The following is a 21,184-nucleotide window of genomic DNA, read 5'->3' on the forward strand; positions in this document are numbered from 1 at the left end:
TGTGTGTTTTTCGACTAAAGTCAGTGTGGATTGCTTGTGAACCAGTCATAATACAATTCAACTTTGCAAATGAACTGATATTGAAGAATAGGGCAGTTAAAAACAATTGAACATGATCAAAAACGAAAGTAAACTGTTTCATTCATGAATAGTGTGTAATAGTTTATAGTGCTGAGGGTTAACAGTTGTGCTTGAGATTAACAATTTAATATATACACTGATGATTAATATATATATTTATAATATTAAAATTAAAATCTTGTGTGTTTAGTTTTGTAAATCGCACCAAAAATGAATGGGGTGAATAGGGCTTACAGCTGATAAGGTTTAAAGTGTGTTGTCTTTTTGATGTTAAAGCTGATGTAACTGTTTCAGTACTAAAATACTTTCATCTATCCCAGATGAATATGCATAGACAATTATAAGTAAGCCATTCATAGAGTAATTTTCTTTGTGGCACTATAGTAATTCCTTTTTGTTTTGAGAGATACGTTTTGACCCCACCCAACATAATTACTCAACCAATGGTGTGATATGGGGTGGGACTATCTGACTATCAGGCAAGGGGCCTATTCGCAAAGTGGTTTTGAAAACATTGTTTAGTTTTGCAATTCCATTTGATGATGCTAGTGTCGCAGAAATTACATAGTTAAGCTTTAAAATACATTCTCCAATGGAAACTATTTTTGTGTACAGAGACAACTATATTCTGGGGTGGGACTACCTATTTGCCCAAGCAATGGCAATTGAGGGGAGTGCTTGTGAAAACATTGTGAAAACATGGAAACTTGTATTTTTGTGATGCAAATGGTGCAAAATGACGCAATGCAGCTTTAAGATCTGCTTAGATTAAAATAGTGTAGTTAATGAAACCGAATGAGTATACCAGACCTGATGAAGTAACACCTGTGACAAGTTCTGCTGGATCAGCCTCCAAACGTATTTCTTCACTTTTTATAATTAAAAGTAATTCCTACACCATCTGCCCTTGGAGCTAACAACAGTGATTTGACATTTAGCCTTTCTCCGTAATGCAGGGACTCATTATGATCTTGTACATGGGATATAACGTAGAATGGTTGAATTTTAATAAGGGTTTGTCTGATTAATGGTGCTCAGTAGATGGTGTGTAGAAACTCTGAGCTTGGGACAAGATTTAAATTTTCCAGAGAAGCATGAAGAGTAGTGTATGTAAAAGCATGCACAATAGTGTTATGCGGTTGGTGTTTGTGGAGCATTGGAGGGGGCGGAGAGTCTCTAGGCTAAGGTATATTTAAGTGATAATTATACAGTTCTTTCTGTCATTCCAGAAGGACTGTGTGTGATTGGAAAAGCCCACGGCTGTATGTAGGCAGACAGAGAAATGAGACACCGAGTACACATTTTTATCACCGTTCTTGTGAATTTGTTTTACAGAAGGCAAAATTCCTCCTCCACTCACAAAACAAACTGATTAATCATGCCTCATTTAGAGTACTATGTCAAAGAGAGAGATTAAAAGTAAACAATTTCCCTTGTGAAATCAACATAACAAAATTGCATTTTATTAACATTTTTGTGCCTTATTGCAATGGATAACAAAGTGGAGAGAGACAGGAACATAGAGGGTGAGAAGGGGAAATGGGATCAGGGCAAGTGACACATGCCAAACTCGAACCTGCTTCCTTGTGGGCACCAAAATATGTAACAAGCATATGCACCATGGGTTTGCCATAAACATATCTTAAAATGTTCTTAAATTAAAACTTATTGAATTAAAACTGAATTTGAGCCAAATAGTTGTGCTTTATGCTTATTATAAACATCAATATGTCATACGCTAAAACTTATTTAAATATGGAAGTATATATTTGGAATTAAAAAGCATGTTGACAATTTTTTTTTGTGGAAGATGAAAAGGTGGACTGACCTTCCCCTGGTAGGCCTAATATAGTCCGTGTGCGACTTTGTCTTCCCTCTGATATTTTATTGGAGCAGCTGTGGGAGCAGGAGGACCAATCAGACCATGAGCCTAGCACACAGTCACCTGGACATGCCATCTCACATAAGACCTCTTTAGGAGACGGTTCCTCTTCACAGAGCTCCTCAGGAACAAGCTGCCCTGTTGAGTGGAACATGAGAAGGCGTTGATGTCATTTTCATGAATTTATCTTCATCATCACCATGATAATAATCATCCTAACTAGATGTTGATGGCACTGGTTTACAGGACATTCCCTTACGGCCCTACTAGCCAATTGTATTATACTGTACATGCAGTATATAGATTAAGGATAATCTATATACTGCATGTATAACTTTTCCAGTCTAACTGCTTTCCTGAGATGTGAAGGATAGCTTTAAAAAAAGAAGCTCCAATCTAGAATCATTCAATTGCTTCCCTCTGATTTATGTCACAGTCAAATGTGTACTGAGTGGTTTGACGCACTTTAGACTTGCTGTAGCGTACCTGCCGAATAAAACATCACTGTCTCCATCAGTGATAGTTTTTCACCCCAATACAAATGCTCATATATGACATCACTTCTTGTGGGTGGGGCCCTGTCTCATTGCTCGTGCCAAAGATTTGCAGTACACCTCTGGTTGAAACCTCTGGGAGGTGTATCTAGTTGTTCAAACATCTAAAAATCCTTTCCTGCTAAAAATACCAGCTTTGTTGCCGTTTACAGAAGGTGTCCTTGCCCTTAGAAAAGCTAGACGCAGCACCATGAATTGAGCAGAATGCAGGTTCTCGAGATGTGCTTTTAACAGCTGAAGATCTATTTTAAACCTGAAGTGCAGAGACAACTATAAGTTAGGCAATTGTAGGTTCATTTCTTTGAAAACTGCAAACACCGTGTTCCCCTTCTGTAACTCACTTTATGTTGTGTCGAATGAAGTGACACAAGGGGTCTTCCTTGGGAGCCTTGAGTACCTCTGAACTTGAGAAAAGTCCAATGAGATTGGCAGAGAGAATTTGCATGTCCCGCCCCCGGACATATGGGTATAAAGAGAAGCGGGCATGTGTCTGTCAGTCAGAATTTTTCTTCGGAGCCGAGCGGTTGTGTATCAGCAGGCTGAGTCTCACTATTGTTCCACTCACCTCTGTGGCAGAGCACTGCTGTTAGATCTACGGTGCATTTCCAGCAGCGTTCTCTCTCTGCAGGCTGTGAAGTTCACGCCCCTGGGCGCTTCGACAGTGCTTCTGTCTTAAAGAGTGTTCTCCCTCCTAAAAGAGTTTTATTTTCACTCACAAAAGAGCAATACACAGCAGGCATTGAACGTCCTTTTCAGGACGCATCTTTTTAAAGATGTCTTTCCATTTCTGTGTAGTTCCTGGATGCGGTCAATTTCTCTCCACTTCTGATGGTCATAAGAGCTGTCTCGTGTGCAGCGTTTTATGAATGGTTCATGTTCTCAGTGCGAGAACATAGCCATGGCAACGCTGCGGTCGAGGCTTTCTTTCCTCACAAAAGAAAGCCACTTCAGCCGCCCCGCGCCGCACCTCCTTCCTACAGGATTGGGGCCGGCGTGACTGGCAATAAAGGCTATTTGGGGCGTATAGCGGGCTCGGATTTGCCGGGTAAATCCCTACAAACCCTTGTTTGCTTCCGTTTGGGCTCGAGGTGAGGGCGGCTCACCTCACGGCCAGTCTGTTTACTCCCTCGGACCCCACGAAATAGATGATGATTTCAACACAGAATCGGAGAGCGTCACAGCGGCGTCTGATGCTGATGACTCATCTGGGCTGCCTTCGGGTCTACTCGCCCAGTCTGAGGCTGAAAACAAGGGGAGGATGTCCCCCTCCACCTTGAAGGTGCATGTAGCCGCTATCGCGGCCCACCACGACGCAGTAGACGACAAGTCCTTGGATAAGCACGACTCAATTATCAGGTCCCTTAGAGGCGCCGGAGGCTGAATCACCCCCGGCCAAGCCTTTTCCTCTCCAGGGATCTCTCAGTGGCCCTCTCGGGCCTTCAGAGACCCATCTTCGAGCCGCTTGACAGAGTTGAGCTCAAGGCCCTCTCCTTGAAGACGGCCCTCCTGATAGCACAAGTTTCCATAAAGAGGGTTGGGGACCTGCAAGCGTTCTATGTCAGCGACACTTGCCTGGAGTTATCCGGCACATACTCGCGTTATCCTGAGACCGCGACTGGGCTACGTGCCCAAGGTTCCTACGACCCAGCTTCAGGGACCAGGTCGTGAACCTGCAAGCAAGCCTTCTCACTGTTGTGTCTGGTACTTTTTTTTTTTGCATATCTATTTGGACCGCACGCAGAGCTCTAGATGTTCTGAGCAACTCTTTTTCTGCTTCGGCGGATGGCGGAAAAGGAAAGGCATCTCCAAACTGAGGCTGCCCAGTGGGTCAAAGATGCCATTTCCTTGGCCTTCCAGACACAGGCCGTGCCCGCCCCCTTGCGGGTTCGCGCACACTTGACGAGAAGTGTGGCATCCTCATGGGCACTGGCCAACAGCACCTCCCTAGCAGACATCTGCAGAGCAGCGGGCTGGGCAACTCCCAATACCTTTGCGAGATTTTGCAATCTCAGGGTTTAGTCGGTCTCATCCCGTGTTTTGTCAGGTCCGAGCCGGTAGAACTCAGTAATGCGGAACAGCCGACCAGGTGTTCACCATGTTGATCCAGTGCGCTTTCTCTCCCAGGCTAGCCACTAAGCGTCGCTTCCTGGATGTTCTTCCTCCCTAGCCTTCTGGCCTGCAAATTCAGTGGAGCAATTTGTGACTAGACTCACTACGATCCACAAGTGTTCCATAATGGGGTAGGGCTCCAGAGGCTTAATTCCCTCTTCAGGCAACTCCCTGTGTTGTATTTTCCGTGGTAAGGTCCCCCTATCGGCGAACCGGAATCTCCCTTGGGCAGTCCCACTTCCCCCCAGTCGCCATGTTTGTAGAGCTGCTCCCTCATAAGGCAGGACCTACCACAGTGCTTCTCCCATGTGTGGCTTGACAACCCACGTGGTGTATTAGCCACATACCACCTCCCCCTAGTCTGGGCAGGATGTGGCCTTCGCAGGGTCTTTTCCCCCTGAAAGAATAGGATCGGGATAGACCGCCTTCCCCGACGCATTTCATAGCATTAAGATAGCCCCAGCTGCTTCACACCCTATGCCAGCGACATAGAGAGAGAAAAAGATGCGGCTGCCAGGCTTGCTCCCATGTTGGTCATGTAGCACCTGTTCCCCCCTCACGTGCGGCCAATACAGTTCTAGCACTCAGCAGCCTGCTTGCACCTGTGTCAGAAGTTCACGTAACACGGGCTAGTGCATGGCGCTTTTGAATGGGACCCCTTGTGTTACTTCATTCGACACAACATCGAATGAGTGACAGAAGGGGAACATCACAGTTACTGTTGTAACCTCCGTTCCCTGAGGGAGGGTACGAGACATTGTGTCCCTTCTGCCACGACACTTGACCTACCACTGTAAACGGCCGTACCTTATTCTCGACTCCTCAGTGCAAAAACCTGACTGACAGACACATGCCCGCTTCCCTTTATACCCGTATGTCCAGGGGTGGGACATGCAAATTCTGTCTGCCAATTTCTCATTGGCCTTTTCTCAAGTTCAGAGGTACGCCAGGCTCCCAAGGAAGACCCCTTGTGTCACTTTATTCGACACAACGTACCGTTCCCACCCTCAGGGAACAGAGGTTACAACTGTAACGTGATGTTTATTTGGCACTATAAAATTGTTCTGTTTGTTTTGTCCAGCCCAATGCAGCAACAATGAAAACATTCAGAGATGCGGGGCAACTGTCAAAGATGTCCATCCAGCATACGTTTACATAGATACAATTTTTTAAAAAATTTCAGATAGATGCAAAAATGCATTCGGCATGAAATGCCCCATTAGACAATCACGATTTTCCATGCTGGTTTATGCTGGTCAGATATTGTTAAATTTAGGTGTCAGCATTGGCCATTGAAAAACTCATATTGGTTAACCGCTATCCATTTTACCTTTACAAAATATTTTCATGACAGTGAAACCCATTGTATTTTTGCCTTGAGGTAAAATAAGCCATTCACCGAAATAGCCACAGAACTCAGTGTTAGAAGACTAAATCATGATTATTGTGAAGTCTCTCATTATAAGCACTCATATGCACTGCTTTCATCTTTTTAATGCAACTTTGATGAAGACAAAATTGTTTTTATCTCCAAATAAGAGATCAACAGTTGCATTTCATCCTCTTTTTGTCTTCAATCACTCTAATAAGAAACATTAAAATAGAGAGCGGCAATCAAGATTTCATTATGCATGAAGAACACAACATAGTCTCAAACAATAAAACACTGACGATGCTCCAATCCCACACAATTAAGACACACAATTTGAATCTACAACTGTAAATCGTATAGTGGAAATGCTGTCATTTCTCTACTAAAAAGATTGCACTCTTCAATCATCAAACAGATCAAATTATTTTACTAAAGACTGCTTGATCAGCTGAGCAGTATTTGTTTCCCTTTGCCTGTAGGAACGTTTTAAATAGAAACGGCATTAGGAAAGAAGAACCAAAGGCCATTTAATTTATTGGATGCCAGTGAGGTATCAAAAGACAGTGAAAGAGAGAGCAAGGCTCTCTCTGCTGAGGTCGGTCAGAGGAAAACTCTCATTTCATGCATGAAAGAGAGACATTAATCCTCCCATTCTGTTTTCTAGGATTACACAAAACTTTCCTATAAAGATTAAACCATAAAAAACATCTCCAACACAACAGACACACACACTTCTCAAGCAGCTTGCTATGACTGATCAATTTCCTAAAAAAAGAAGTCTGTCTGTGGTGTCATCGCTATGAGTGAAAAACTTCAGCTCTGACAAGGCGGCATCGTTATTTCTGTTAAACCCTGTCACTAACTTGCAAACAGTTCGGCAATAACAACCAAGGGGCTGATTTGTTACCTATTTATTTCCTCCCTGTTGAAACTACATCCATGTCAAGAGGCCAAAAATGAGGGAGATATTTTTTCTCAAATGAGGCATAGATGTAAGATATATCCCAAGGTAAGAATCCAGCCCACATTCTCCGACCATTAGCATACTGATTTCTTGAATTTTCATCAAAGCAAAGACCCTGGCAAAGGAGGGTTGTTCTAGCCATCTTCTTGGCTATAGTACTTGTCTAAACTGCCATAGGAAAAAACACTGAAGGCAACCACGTACCCCAGACTTCAATGAGTTTAAAGAAAACTGTTGTGTGCACAAGCTGGAGGACACTTGAGCACAATTTAACAAACTGCAGACAGTGCCAGAATCCTCCAACAGCCATTCATCCACACCTGAGGTTTTTACACCATGAAGAGGCAGTTTTGGTATTTTGTTTGATCCTGACACTGACGTTGGGGGATCCAAGAGATTGCATAGATTTATAGACCACTTGAAGCAAATGCATTTGAATTTCTACTGCCTCCTGCAGTGTGGGTCTCTCTTATACAGAGAACTATGAAGAAAGACAGGCAATGATGACAATATGATCGCTTTGTTTGAGGAACACCCTGAAATTTAAAGGAATAGTTCACCCAAAAATTGAAAAGTCTCTTATTACTCACCCTAATGTTGCTCCGAACCCATATGCTTTCTATCTTTCTTGGAATACAAAAGAAAGTGTTTTTTAAATTTTCACATGTCTTCACAGGTCAGTCAAGCTCCAGAAAGGACAAAATAAACATCATTAACCTCCTGAGACCCGAGTGTGTCAAAAATTCATTTTTGACATCGTGATTTGTTACTACTAGTACCAAATAAACATGCAATAATAATAATAAAATAATAATAATTCTAGAGCAAATAGTTTTCCTAAAAATGTACGGAAACATATATGGACAGTGGGACTAAGATGTGACATTTTAAATAACACTAAGCAATACAATTGTTTATAATGTTTCCAGGAGTGTTGGTTATTTATGTTTTTGAGATGTTACAGACATTACATCAGAAATTAACATATTTAAATCTAATTTAAAATAATGGACAGCATCATCTGATCACTGCCAACCATGTTAAAATAAAACTATACATTATACATTCTGAATCTATGCACTGATTACCACTGCCAAACATGTTAAGTGGTCCAAACATTATCGGTAGCCTGAAACTGAGCTTTTGATAGGAAGTTTGGATTAAATGCTCTTAGCTGTGTAGAGCTAATAGATGCTCCCTTGCTCCCTATTTAGTGAATGACAGCTTTTGGATGGATCCATTGATTCTCAATGTGATTATTCACAGTAAATATAGGGTTTCTGAGGAAGAAATGCCCTATAGTGGCATATAAAATGGCATATCGGATGAAATTAGAGACTCTAATATTTTGACTCAAACAGGTTTTAATGTCAAAAATGTATTAGGTTTCAACTAGATGTAGTTTTGTTTGCATTTATACCAAAGACAAACTCCACTGTGGTCAGCGCCATGTTGCTTTATCACACAACAATGCACGTTGAAAGCTATTTATGAAGATTGATTGGGACACCAGCACACCAGAATATCATGGTGGAGACCAGCATGTTTGTTTGTTTGTTTTTTCAGTAGGGATGCCTTATTATATTATATTTCAGATATTTATACTGCAGACCTTTACACACTAACACAGTGGTATAAAAAGTGAAGGGTGATGGTAAGTTCAAAGACAGTGACACGAATTATACTGTAAAAATGACTAAGCCGCAAACGTTTCATTTTAACCAAATGCAAAGGGCTTTTATTCTCTTCTTCTGAATAATGCACAAACTCCTGGAATATCATAACAGGTGCTGGACAATATGAACTACTAACTGTAATAAGTTAAATTGCAGAAAGAACAATGCAGGAGCTCTCAAAAACAGCACTAAGTTATGGGTCACACAGCAGGCATCAAATGACTCCTGCTTCACACCTCCCTAAATCCAACCACTTTACCTCTGTGATACAATACATCAGAAATAATTGTAAAAGTTTGAAAGGAACATTTTGCCTCTCGAGAGCTGGATAAAAATGTGCATGCAGATGGTTGAAATTAACCTTAACCCACACAGAGAGCAAAAAAAACATTGGAAGGGTCACATCTTCCTGACTGAAATCTCGTTGGCTCACTTGCATTAAAGCGAGGAACGAATAAATAAATAAATAGTGCTACTTTTGAACGTCCCTTAATCTGTGTACCATTTCATGCTACACTGTTCAGAAAGAACCCTCCACACAAAAATGAAAGAGAGTGGGAGGGAGAGAAAAAGACAGCGAAAAGAGAAATAGTAACCCTTGATTCCCATTCAAGCATAAACACACCTATTTTTGGAGTATGACAAAATATGTTGAATTTATTATTACCTCATAGATTAAGAAAACTGGCAATCCTGCAGTAAAGTCTGAATACAGCACAGAGAAACAGGAATAATTGAGAGAATAATGATGAAATATAACATGAGACCAGTTCAAATACCTCAATGAAACATACTGAAGGTGGATGAAGGTTGGACTCACTTATCTCAAATTCTTCAGACACAGTCAAGGACAAATCCTTGTATTCACTACCTTAATGGGGATTGCAGTGTATTAGTTATGTAATGTGTTTAACAGTCTAAGAACTGAAATTACCAAAATGTGGCATGAACACATTTAGTTTATGCCAAAACCACCTTACATTATCAAAATCATGGACAAAAGGTTTAAATGAATTTTTACGTTAAGATGTTTGTGTATTTTCAGTGCAATTAGTGTTACTAAATAGAAATTATTATTTCAGCACAGGTTTCCCCCTTGATTGGTTGAGCTAACTCATTCAAAAAGAGCAATGCTGAAAGTGCCATAGAGACAGTTTTTTTTTACTTTTTCAGGAACTCAGACTATAAATGTCTAATGTGTAGTTGTCTATGCAAATTAAGCTGGGACAGGAGTGTATTTTAACATTGAAATAACAAACAACACTTTTAAAGAGTATATTAAGCTGTGCTATGATTTAGTGTGTTAAGCTCCTAGGTGATTTAGAATTAAGTGGCAAGAAGTGACTGCTGTTTAGAAATGAACAATTTCCTTTCTCGTTCTAGCTCAGGCACACACACCACTTAGTATTCATTGACACATCAAGAAAACATAAATATTAATGTTGAAAGGTCCATGTAAACACTGAATCCTCATTATCAACAGAGGTGTGTACAAACAGCAACTGTTAATGCAGTGCAGTACACCAGAGAGAATCAGGGAGATGGAACGGGAATGGAGAATAGTAACCCCACCTGTCAGACCAACTTATGGGGCAGATTTTGGAAAAAACCTTATGTGTAACACTATATTAATATTTATATATTAACTATATTATTTATATTAACAACTAATGGTACTCCTAAATGAATACTGTATATTGCCTTACTATAATTCGAAGGAATAGCACAAATAGATAAAAAGAGAGAAAATAATGTTTATACATGCGGAGAAATGTCAAATATGCTCATTGCCCTAGAATAGACTGAAGATTAAACATTACCCTTAGAGATATCAAAACTTTGACCTTTAGAAAATAGGAATAAAAAATGAACCATGAAAGACAACAGATTGGTGGAACATCTCACCTCAAAAAACCTTCCCATGACTAAATTCACGGCACAAAGTTCAGTGAGATTCCCAGCAAGACAGACGATGCCATTTAAATATAAACATTATGCTACTATTCAAATGAAAAGTGACACATGTCTGTTTTTCTCAAAATGCATGAATGTGATGAGGGCTACAGAGGAAGAATCATGCATAAATATTGTGTAGATATTGCCTAAAAATATTTTCAGCAGACATGTAGAATATATATTATAAATAATGTATCTAGAATCAAATTTTGGGTAGGCTACAGACTGTTTTTTGTTCTTTACTTACAGTCTATCCTGTAAAACTTCTAGGGTGATTTAATATATATATATATATATATATATATATATATATATATATATATATATATATATATATGATTCCTGAGAAATGCATGCTTGTAGTACCACATGTTTACTCCAGAGGGCAGTGAGTGAAACTTCAGCTGTATGGGCAACGCGTAGTTTATACAGGGAACAAAACAACCGCTCAGCAGGCAGCACAACACAAACATGCGTAAAAATGTATTGTGTTCAAAAGACTTGATAGAGCGCAAATTCGAACTAAGGGATCTCAAGATGTTTTCTAAGTATTAAACTATATTTAACTTAAAAACCTAAAAATGTTATGTTTATGACGCAACGCACCCAAGACGCTACACAAGCGTGTCTGATGCACATTGACGGGTCCTTAAACAAGCTCTCATAATAAATCTCCAACTGATTGAGAAATTCACTTGTGACATGGATTGCTGTGAACTGTATGCCAATGATTGGCTTATGATCAATAATATTGTAGTACACAATACATTGAATTCTAAAGCTGCTTTTTGTATTGTCTTATCGATGATGAACTCTTCTGCCACAAGAATGTAATGCATTTTAATTATCTGAATATTTTTTATTATATATTTATATATATATATATATATATATATATATATATATATATATATATATATGTATATATATATATATATATATAAAGATAACTATGTAAAATTACTTCATCATTATATATTGACTTATTGTTATATGAGGGGCTTTCTCCAGAGGCGTTTCCAGCATTGAAGGACATCCGGGGCTTAGCCCAGACAATTTTATTTTCACACTAGCAACCACTTCTCTGTAGTCCAAAGCTGGTGAAAGGGTATTCTTTGAGTTTTGCTCTTGCTGGGCCTGTTTCTACAGTTCCTAAATCTTCACTCTAGTACTATCCTTGACTAACTCATCCTCTCTCCTCCCTGAATCATCTGTGATGCAAAAGAACAGATACAGCACATAACGTATTGCAAATCAGCTTCAAACAACTAATTCATCAAGTGCTACATATTTCAAATTGTAGACCAATACCATTGAAGAAAATGTATTGGGAAGAACCAGATCAGTGGGATTGCCCAAAGATCTGTCATGATTCTTGAATTGTCATATACATTACAATAACGTCATCACAAAAGAGTTATATTATAGTGAGTAAAGTGAGGTAAAAAATATTGAATATAAATAATTTATATTTTTTGACATAAATAGTCAAAATTATGTATAAGATCCTAAGATAAAGCAATACATGAATGACTTTAGTCTAAGTTCATTGACACACCATGGCATCGAACTGTATATAATTCTCAATGTTCATCTATCAAAATCCTTTCATTAGGATCATTAGGAGCATTGGGATAAACAATGTTTCACTTTTAACTTTCTCTAAAGTAAAGTGATTGATTAATTGTTACCAGTTTCCATACCAGATTCTGGCAGAGCTGCTGCTCCTCAGTCTGTTGCTCATCTTTGCTACACTCTACAAAACCATTTAATCAAATCAAAGTGTATATTTACTACAAACTAATATCACAAAACAAGTCACAAATACATTTTATGCTAATGCTTATTGGTTATCCTTAACGAAAGCATCACCTGATAAACAAGAAAAGTACACTCCAACCAGGACTCAAACCACAGTATCCAGCATGAGAAGCAAATGCACTAACCAAGGAGCTATCAAGTTGTGACAGCAAGATGATGATCTTCAGACTTTAAGGACAAAAACAAATGTGAATTCTTGCCTACTGACTTCTTTCGGAAAAATCCCCAAAGCCTCATTTGCTTAATTTTTGCTGTCTTTCCTGCTAACTGCTGTTAACTCGCCACTAAGTAAGCGTTAGTTGACGTCAACGACTGTGCAAGCTCCTCCCCTACCTGCTGCATATTCAACAGAGAGGAAGAAACGGAGTCGCCTATAGGCTACCGACAGCAAAGGAACTTATTCTATAGGCTAGATTATGCCTATGTCCATTTTTACAGGCTGTATGCAGTATGTGCAAAGCCAAAGCACAAAGAAATAAGGCAACTTATGATTTCGGAGGTTTACATAGGCTTATGTCCGGTTTCATATTTGTCAGTCAACTTTTCAAAATACATTCGGGGCTACACTCAAAACATTCGGGGCTGAAGCCCTGGCAAAATCGGCTGCCGCCGCCTCTGGCATTCTCAGCAAATATTTGTAAATGTACCTTATTCATAAGGTAATTTGTTGGTGTGTTTGGTCATTGTGAAAACAAAACCCATTCATTTCATTACTGGTGGTTTGAGCTGTCTGGTTACATTTCAGTGTACTACTTTTTATATTGATAGGCTTTTAAACTGTCTGGCACCCAAAACAAAGTGATTTAGATTATAGTATTTACTTGAATCTTTTAAGCTTAAATTAAGGCAGCCACTTTTACACCTCCATCACATTTTGTGACAGATTCACAACATTATCTGCTCTGAATTGTACTGCTCAAACTGTTAAAACTTTACTGAAACGATTGCATATCTTTTTAAAATAAAATTCAGCTGTCCTGACACCCGCCTAAGGGTAGCCATAGGGTGTATTCTGGGAAAGAAGTTTTGAATTCTTAAAGTTTTATATATGCTTTCATTTCAATTAAATCTTTTATCTCATAAGATCAAATACGTTTTTATTGCTATGACTCCTTTAAGCATTCAATATTAGTATAGTATATGCACCAAGTATATAAAATGGTGAGTTTTCAGGAATTTGTATTGTTTCTCCGCTTGTTGTCAATTTTGCTGCCTGTGCGTATTCATTTATCATTTCTTCATCCATTAAATACTTAAGGATGATTTTGAGAATTGATCAGTATTAACTCAACTCAGCCAAGATATTGTCAGGTCTGACTCGCAGGCAGAAGGTCATTTACCAGATTAGTGTCACCTGCATTGATCAGACACACTGATAACTGGCACTTTGACTGATCACACAGTCAGAGAGAAAACACCCTCTCCTCTAATCAATTCAAAACAGCAGTACAAACACTGTCTGGCATTCTATCATCATATGCTCAAATACAGCCCTGCAATTTCATATGGAATTAAAGACACCCTCAATCTTTCCATTCTTGATTCTGACTTAAAGGGACAGTTCACACAAAAATAAGATTTTTGACTATGGCTGAACATTCTTTTAAACCTCTTCTTTTGTGTTCAACTGAAGAAAGAAAGTCAGAAAGTTGGGTCTGGAACAACATGAGTGCAAGTGAATAATGACAGGAATTAATTTTTGTGTGAACTATCCCTTTAAGACTACCTTGAGGGATAGTGAGGTTAAGTCATTCAACTATTCTAAGTACAAATTTCAATACCAAGAAGTTGTTCAAATTTCAATACCAGCGTCTTCAAACATGTGGAGACACAGTTACAAAAATCTCCTGAAAGAAGTTTAAGACTTAAAAACACACAAGGAGTGCAGGATGTGCTTTTGTACTGCCAAGTGACTGTCTGAGGTCTATAAGAAACAACATTGAAACAGTTAGGCAACTTTCAACCCCATTCTTACATAATAAAGACACTGATGAAAGCCCTTCTGTGTCTTACACATGACTTATTGGGGACACAATCGAGGTGCTCATGCACCTGCCAAGACTACTTCTTAATCAAAACATTAAAAAAAAAACTTTATACATATATATATATATATATATATATATATATATATATATATATATATATATATATATAAGATCGCTTCAAAACCATTTTTGGTGCCAAATTCAAAATTCAAGTTATTTGCGTAAACATGACTGAAAATTTGACCTGTTGGTGGCGCCAAAGGTTTTGCGTTACAGACTCCAAATTTACTGTGGTGGCAGTTAAGACTGACCTCTTGCTGTGTGCATTTCATAACTTTCCTGCTAGCGGTTCTATGGGCTGCCATAGACTCCCATGGCAGAATAATAATAATAAGAACACTAACGATTACAATATGGGTCTTCGCCATTTCAGGGCTTGGCCCCTAATAATAATTACTATTATTATTAAGAGAGATATTCAGATATTCAACTTTATTGTCATTGTGCAGAGTACCTAGCCAATGAAATGCAGTTGTTTTTGCAAATAAGTTATTAAGTTATTATTAAGGTAGGAATTTATTACATTTTGTATAATATTGTATGAAAATAATAGTTATTGCATTTCTGTAATAATTTTTTTACTTGCACTTGGTATTGCTTAGCAGTCCAGTTAAATCCCCAAAGTTGTAATTTGGCAAAAGCTTTTATTTTGGCTGAAAATATATGGAAGACCTTTGTAGTAGAACTGACAAAAAATAACACACTCAGCACCAAACCAAACTCAGAGCATATCTCAGGACACAAGATTTTTGAGAAACGATTGTCCCACCATTGTGTCCTTGAGCAAGGCACTTAACTCTGGGGGGATTGTCACTGTAATAAGTGCACTGTAAGTCGTTTGCATAAATGCATCTGCCAAATGCATAAATGTAAATGTAATAAATGGAAACCACTTAAAATACCATATTATGAACCTCACATGTGCTCAGAGTATGTGTAATACACTGACCACACTATAGACAGTACAGAGCTGCGTTCAGAAGCGCAGCACAGTGGGCAGACCCTATTTATTGTAAATGTATGGAAAAAAAAGAAATCGTGTTTGGATCAAAAACATAAGGGTGAGTAAATAATGAGAGGTTTTTCATTTTAGGGTGGACTATCCCTTTAAATTCACCATTAAGAAGCTGCATGTCATATCTGCACAATAACTAGAGAGGAACACACCTTTGAAACAGGAATCATTATCATCTTAAAAACCGTGAAGGAAACAGAATAACTTGATAAAACAGGCACAGTGTATTCATGGATTTAAGCGAGAGCAGCAGGAATGTTATTCGCTCAACCACCCAAACACAGCTGCCAGTGATACTCTTATCATAAAACGTTAAGTGAGAAAATGTGGGGTTCACGTCTACCCTGCATTAGAAAGAGCCGAACGAAAAGCAGAAAGCACCTGCCATGAGTGGGGAAACTCTGTAAATGGATCTCGGCTTCAAGACCTTCCTGAATTATTAATATATGGCTTGTATTGCTGGCGCTCACTCTCAAAAATATAATATCACAATGGCATGTGAGTCCAAGTGCCATTATTTCCCTTCCTCAACTACAGCCTGACCAGTATTATCATACAGTGCGAGTTACCCTTTCACAGGTGAAAATTTAAGCATAAACCTTTATTTTTAAATTTTGATTGCTCAATTCCCATGTTTTTGGGTTGGATGGAATTATGGTGAGGGCTGAGAAGCCATTGAGCTGCCTACCCACATCAGCTATCAGCGTGATACAGAGTTTTCTGGTCACCTGCAGTGAAATTGCATCTATGCACTCAATCATGTCAGCTAACTCGCAACGCTCAATTTAGAGCTGCAGAACACCTACCAGACACATCACTTACTAAGTGACAGCCAAGAAGCCGTACATAGTAGAAACTGTGTGTACCTCCTCCCTATTTAACAGAGCAATTAGTGGCAGCCTGCCCATGGCCAAACAAAGAAATCTGTGATTCAGATGACTCTTACTGATTTAGAAACGTCAGCGCTTCACTAAGTCAAATAGAGCTGTTATAATAAATAATGTGTTTCTTGCTGAAAACCCCTGCATAGCTAAAAGGATTAATTGAACTGAGCTTATAGTGGGGACACTCCCTGCAGAAAAATAAAAAAATCAATAATAATAATTATGTAATAAATGAATAACCACTTGCTTGATCTAAAGTTTTCAACCTGGGAGGCGCCAGAGCTTTCCAAGCGAGCCGCGGAGACTGATGATATATTCACCAAGTGAAATGAAAAGATACATAAACACAATAAAAATTTATTTTCAAGATAAATAAAATTAATAGGTTATTGGACTGTAGTCCAGCTTAAAAGACTGTAGTTATAATACTGTTAAATGTCCTGAACGAATGCATATCATGCGAGAGCACATCTTTGTACCAGTTGCAAGAGCGTGAATCTCTTCGCTCGCACACTGATTTCCTTTATACTCTGAAACTGGACATGCTCTCCCAAATATACGGTGCTCTATGAAATCTTCCTACTATCACTCATAGAGTGCATGTGCACACTCAAATGTGTCCTGCGCAAATCTATTATTAAGCTACATAGCTCTGCCACTGTTAATCCATCGCAACGTGTCCAGTGTTACTAGTTCAACATGATATTGGGCCAATGTGTCTACATAGAGATGGACAAAGTTTATCACAAATATAGACTAAAAACATGTTTTAATACAAAATAATGCTGAATACGGTTTTATCTTATTAATAGAAATAATTAATGCCATTAATCATGCACCCGTGTATGACAATGTACTTGTGAATTAATCTGCAAAAAATAAAAAGAGTGTGGGGTTCAGGGGGGGGTCTTATGGTTTAAGACTTTGAAAACCCCAGATCAAAACAAAATAGTTGACATTTTAAAGCTTGGAATCTGGACTTTACAAACGCATATAGCTGATGCTACCAATTCATAAATAATGCTTTTTAATTTGCAGACAAATTAGAACTGTTTTGTTCTTATAATTTGCACATTTGTTATAACAACAGTTATATTCAGAGTTGTTAAAAAACATTAAAAAGATGAGATAGCCATGTGTTATATATCATTGGAAAGGTCTCAATAAGTAAAATGCTAAATTTGTTTCACTCAGACGTCAAACTGCAGTAAGTATTAGAGTATGAAATTCCCACTGACACACATAAATATAATAAACAGGAGTTTCTTTTTGTCCACTTTTTCCTTATTACTTCTTAAAACATACATATAACATAGATAATGACATATTGTAACTTACAGCAGACTATCCCAATTTAAAAAAGCCCAAAACCCAACATAATGTGTGTAGCGCAGAGGAGGGCGGGGCCAGGCCTGTATGAATCACTCCAGACCCCAATGGTGCATCAGAGAACAGGTGAGTGAGTTTCTTTTTCTCTCTCTCAGCGAGGGATAAAGGCGACCAGAGATGATGGTTCTAGAAAGAGAGAGAGAACTACAGGCAGCTGCCCTGTATGTGTTAATGTCTGTGTGTTTTTGTTTAAGTTTATTGTTAAATGTTATTTGTATTATTCAAGCCAATTCTCGCCTCCTCCTTTCCCTTATAACCCCGTTACAATGTGATAAGTAGATCTTGAAATATTCCTCAAAGAGTTTTATTCCAACTGAATGTAATAAACTACAGTTTTCAGAAAAAAATGTTAACCTGTCAGTTTTGACTGGGAGACAATTTAAGGGTTAACACAAACAAGTGTTGTGATACAACATGTGAATTGTCCCAGTGCGGTCATACTAACTACTCTTGGAACGCTGTGTTATGTATGACCTTGTCTTGTTTTACCGTTGCCCCTTTGTTTTCCATTTTTGTCCCTTTGTTTTTCCATAGTTTTCACTTTTGTCACTTTTGTAGCTCCACAGTCTTGTTTTCATGTTCACTGTTCATTGTTTTCACCTGCCCTTGTTAATTTGCCTTTTGGTTTCTGTTAATCACCTTGTCATCTAGTTTGTGTTCTGTTTGTTCATTGGCCCCTTTGTCCCATGTTTTTGTATTTATATCCTGGTTTTTGGTTCAGTCCTTGTCTGTCGTTGAATGATTGTGAATATAGTTAGCCTGGTCTGTGGTCCCTGCCCGAGTTCTCTGTTCTTGTTTATTTCCCCATTGAGGGTTTTTCTTTGTATTTTGTTAGTAATACAGTAAGCTGCATTTGGATCCTCAACCTTCGTCTGCCTTCATTGCCTTACATTCGTGACACGCTGCTTGTTCAATAAGATAAGAGGACCGGAACTAACTTTTGTATAGTATTTTTTGGATGCGGGTGTGCTAGTGTCTCCATCCGGCTTCTTAATTGGTGTAACCAGCAAGACTTCCTAAGTTGACTAGTTTAATCAGAAAGACCATGTATGTCTTTAACATCCCGATCAGCCCTATTACATATGCTTTCCTAGTGAACAGCATGTTCCATAAGCTACACCAGCACAAACTAGTATTAAGCATACTTAACCAGAATTGACATTCTAAGTCTAAGCTGGTCTTCACAACAGGGTTGTCTGAATGAAACATGACTAGGAAGCTCAACACTCATCAATGATGTCACATGTATTTCGTCAGCAGAGAATGGCAAGGTGTTGTGAGATCCATCAAACGCAGCCCTGATTACACCCAGCACACAGAAGATAAATGGCCTTATTGGGAAAGACCACACAGCGGCAAACCTCTAATCTGCTGCATGGATTACAGTTCCCATTGATCAGCTACCTGGCAGTTATTAGCATATTAATGGCAGAAATGACGAAAGCATGTGTGATGGTCTAGATAGAAAATAGACACACATCTCAAGTGTTCCAAGTCCTCTTAGGTTGTTTGAACACTTTGTTTGATTGTTTGGTCCAAACAGTTTGATTCCACTCTCCTCCCCCAGCCACCGCAGGTCTCTTTTCACATTGTAATTTTGGGTCCGAACCGCAGTATAATTGCACCAGTACAACACTAGCACTAGCAGCAGCTGTTTACGACTGTAACTAGGCATGACAACTGTTTCACAGATTTACTAATGTATTTTTCCCTTTGCAATTACCACCAGAGTGACACTAATTTTTGTCTGCAGCAGAAGCATTCCAGTAGATGTAAATAAGGTGCTGCTCTCTGAGAAAATGTATTCAAAGACAAGCAGCTGTGTGACAGGTAGCATGCTAAGATGCAAATTATACATCGTTAGTTTTACTTTCACAATTTAGTATGGATTGCGTCCGAAGTTCAGATGAACCATTCTAATGATCCTAGACCACCTTTCCTGGCACAACCTGACTTTAGTGTGAAAGCACCCCTTAACTCTATGATGGTGCTCTGCCACTGCTGTTTGGAGGGGTGGTGTGGGGTGAGGGTATGGGGAGTGGGTGCTGTTATGTATTAACTGATCCAAACTTAATCAGAAAAGTTAACATTGGAAGGGCATTGCCGGTATCAGCAAAGAGATGAAAAGATGAAAGATTTCATTAATACTCAGATCTCAAATAGAAAGCAATATAAATAAATAATTTAAAGAAAACGTATGGGATAAAAGCAAATCATTGTGCATTTCACATGTATTTTTTAAATTGATTTTCTCACATCACATCACAGCCCTGTGCATATCGATTCTAGTGGTCCTAGGTTTGACATTAGCTATAATTACATAGAGATTCTGCTGTTGATTAGCCAGAGGTCAGATAGATTTTGGTCTGCTGTAAATTTAAGAAAAAAAGAAAAAAACAAGAAATAACGTAGAAAAAGGATGACCTTGGTCCTTATATTATATTGGCACTTTGATGTGGTATGTGAATTCGTGGCAGTACAGGGGAAGTACAACAAATAGGTCATAAACCAGCATAAAATTACAACCACTACTACAGGATTCAATGAATTTGAGTAATGTGCTGCTGACACAAAATTAAATGATCAAGTTTCTCAATATGTTTTGAGATACTGTAGACCTTGGCTACGCAGTGTTGACCGATACATAAGCAACCTGAAAATAATTTATCTCCACTCTGGTGTTGCAGAAACACAGACATGAGATCATACTAGTGACTTGTGGTGGACTTGTGAAATTAGGAGGCTGTGTTTGGAAATTTTAAATCAAATGTAAATTCATGTTTTATTGTTGTGTGTTTATATTAGCATACTATGTATTAAAACTAAGTTGGCATTTTTAAATTTAGTCTTGCTTTTCACTTGTATGACAAATGCATGCAGATTTGCAGACCTGTTGCTAACATGGTAGGTGGACATATTCCCATTGTCAGGTTAAGCAGCCAATTATTGTATTTCACATTTATTTTGCAGGTCACATACCCGACGAGAAGGGCCACATCACCTTGTGGGTAGGACAAGGCACAGGTATTGCATACTGAATGTGCCATTGTGGTGAACAGAGGTGGCAGTCCAAAACAGTAAATCGAATAACTGTATTGACAAAAGCTTTTCAAGAAGGAACAAAAAGGAACAAAGGCTATTTTCAGACTGTCAGTCCAAATCTGATTTTTTTGCATATCTGATTGGAATTCCATCATATTTAGCAAGTCTGAATGGCAAATCACATGAAATACAAATTTTGCAAATCTGTTTCAATCTACTTTCATATGTGGTTTGTCTTAATCCTATTCAAATTACATTTCTGGAATTCTGTTTCAGTCTGACCGCTCTGATCAGATCACACGTGGCTTTTTGCTGTATGTCACTTTTTCACACTATGTAAAGACAAGTCACACGTTGTAGCAGGAAACATGTTGACAGTGATGGTGGAAAT

The 21,184-nt window shown here is 38.6% G+C and overlaps 1 protein-coding gene across 2 annotated transcripts in view; it reads right to left on the minus strand.

Annotated features, from left to right (window-relative positions):
- The window catches only part of thsd7ba (thrombospondin, type I, domain containing 7Ba), a 281,967-nt gene that overhangs the window by 104,191 nt on the left and 156,592 nt on the right, over positions 1–21,184 (minus strand). The window contains exon 9 of one of the 2 annotated variants that reach the window (XM_052142987.1): positions 1,910–2,101. The exons of the other annotated variant lie outside the window; for it this stretch is intronic. Within the exon in view, the coding sequence (XP_051998947.1) occupies positions 1,910–2,101 (192 nt within the window). The remainder of the gene's footprint in view (positions 1–1,909; positions 2,102–21,184) is intronic. 2 annotated transcript variants of the gene reach the window in all.

This window comes from Xyrauchen texanus, chromosome 14 (assembly GCF_025860055.1).
Source record: "Xyrauchen texanus isolate HMW12.3.18 chromosome 14, RBS_HiC_50CHRs, whole genome shotgun sequence".
In the NCBI taxonomy this organism is placed as follows: Eukaryota; Metazoa; Chordata; class Actinopteri; order Cypriniformes; family Catostomidae; genus Xyrauchen; species Xyrauchen texanus.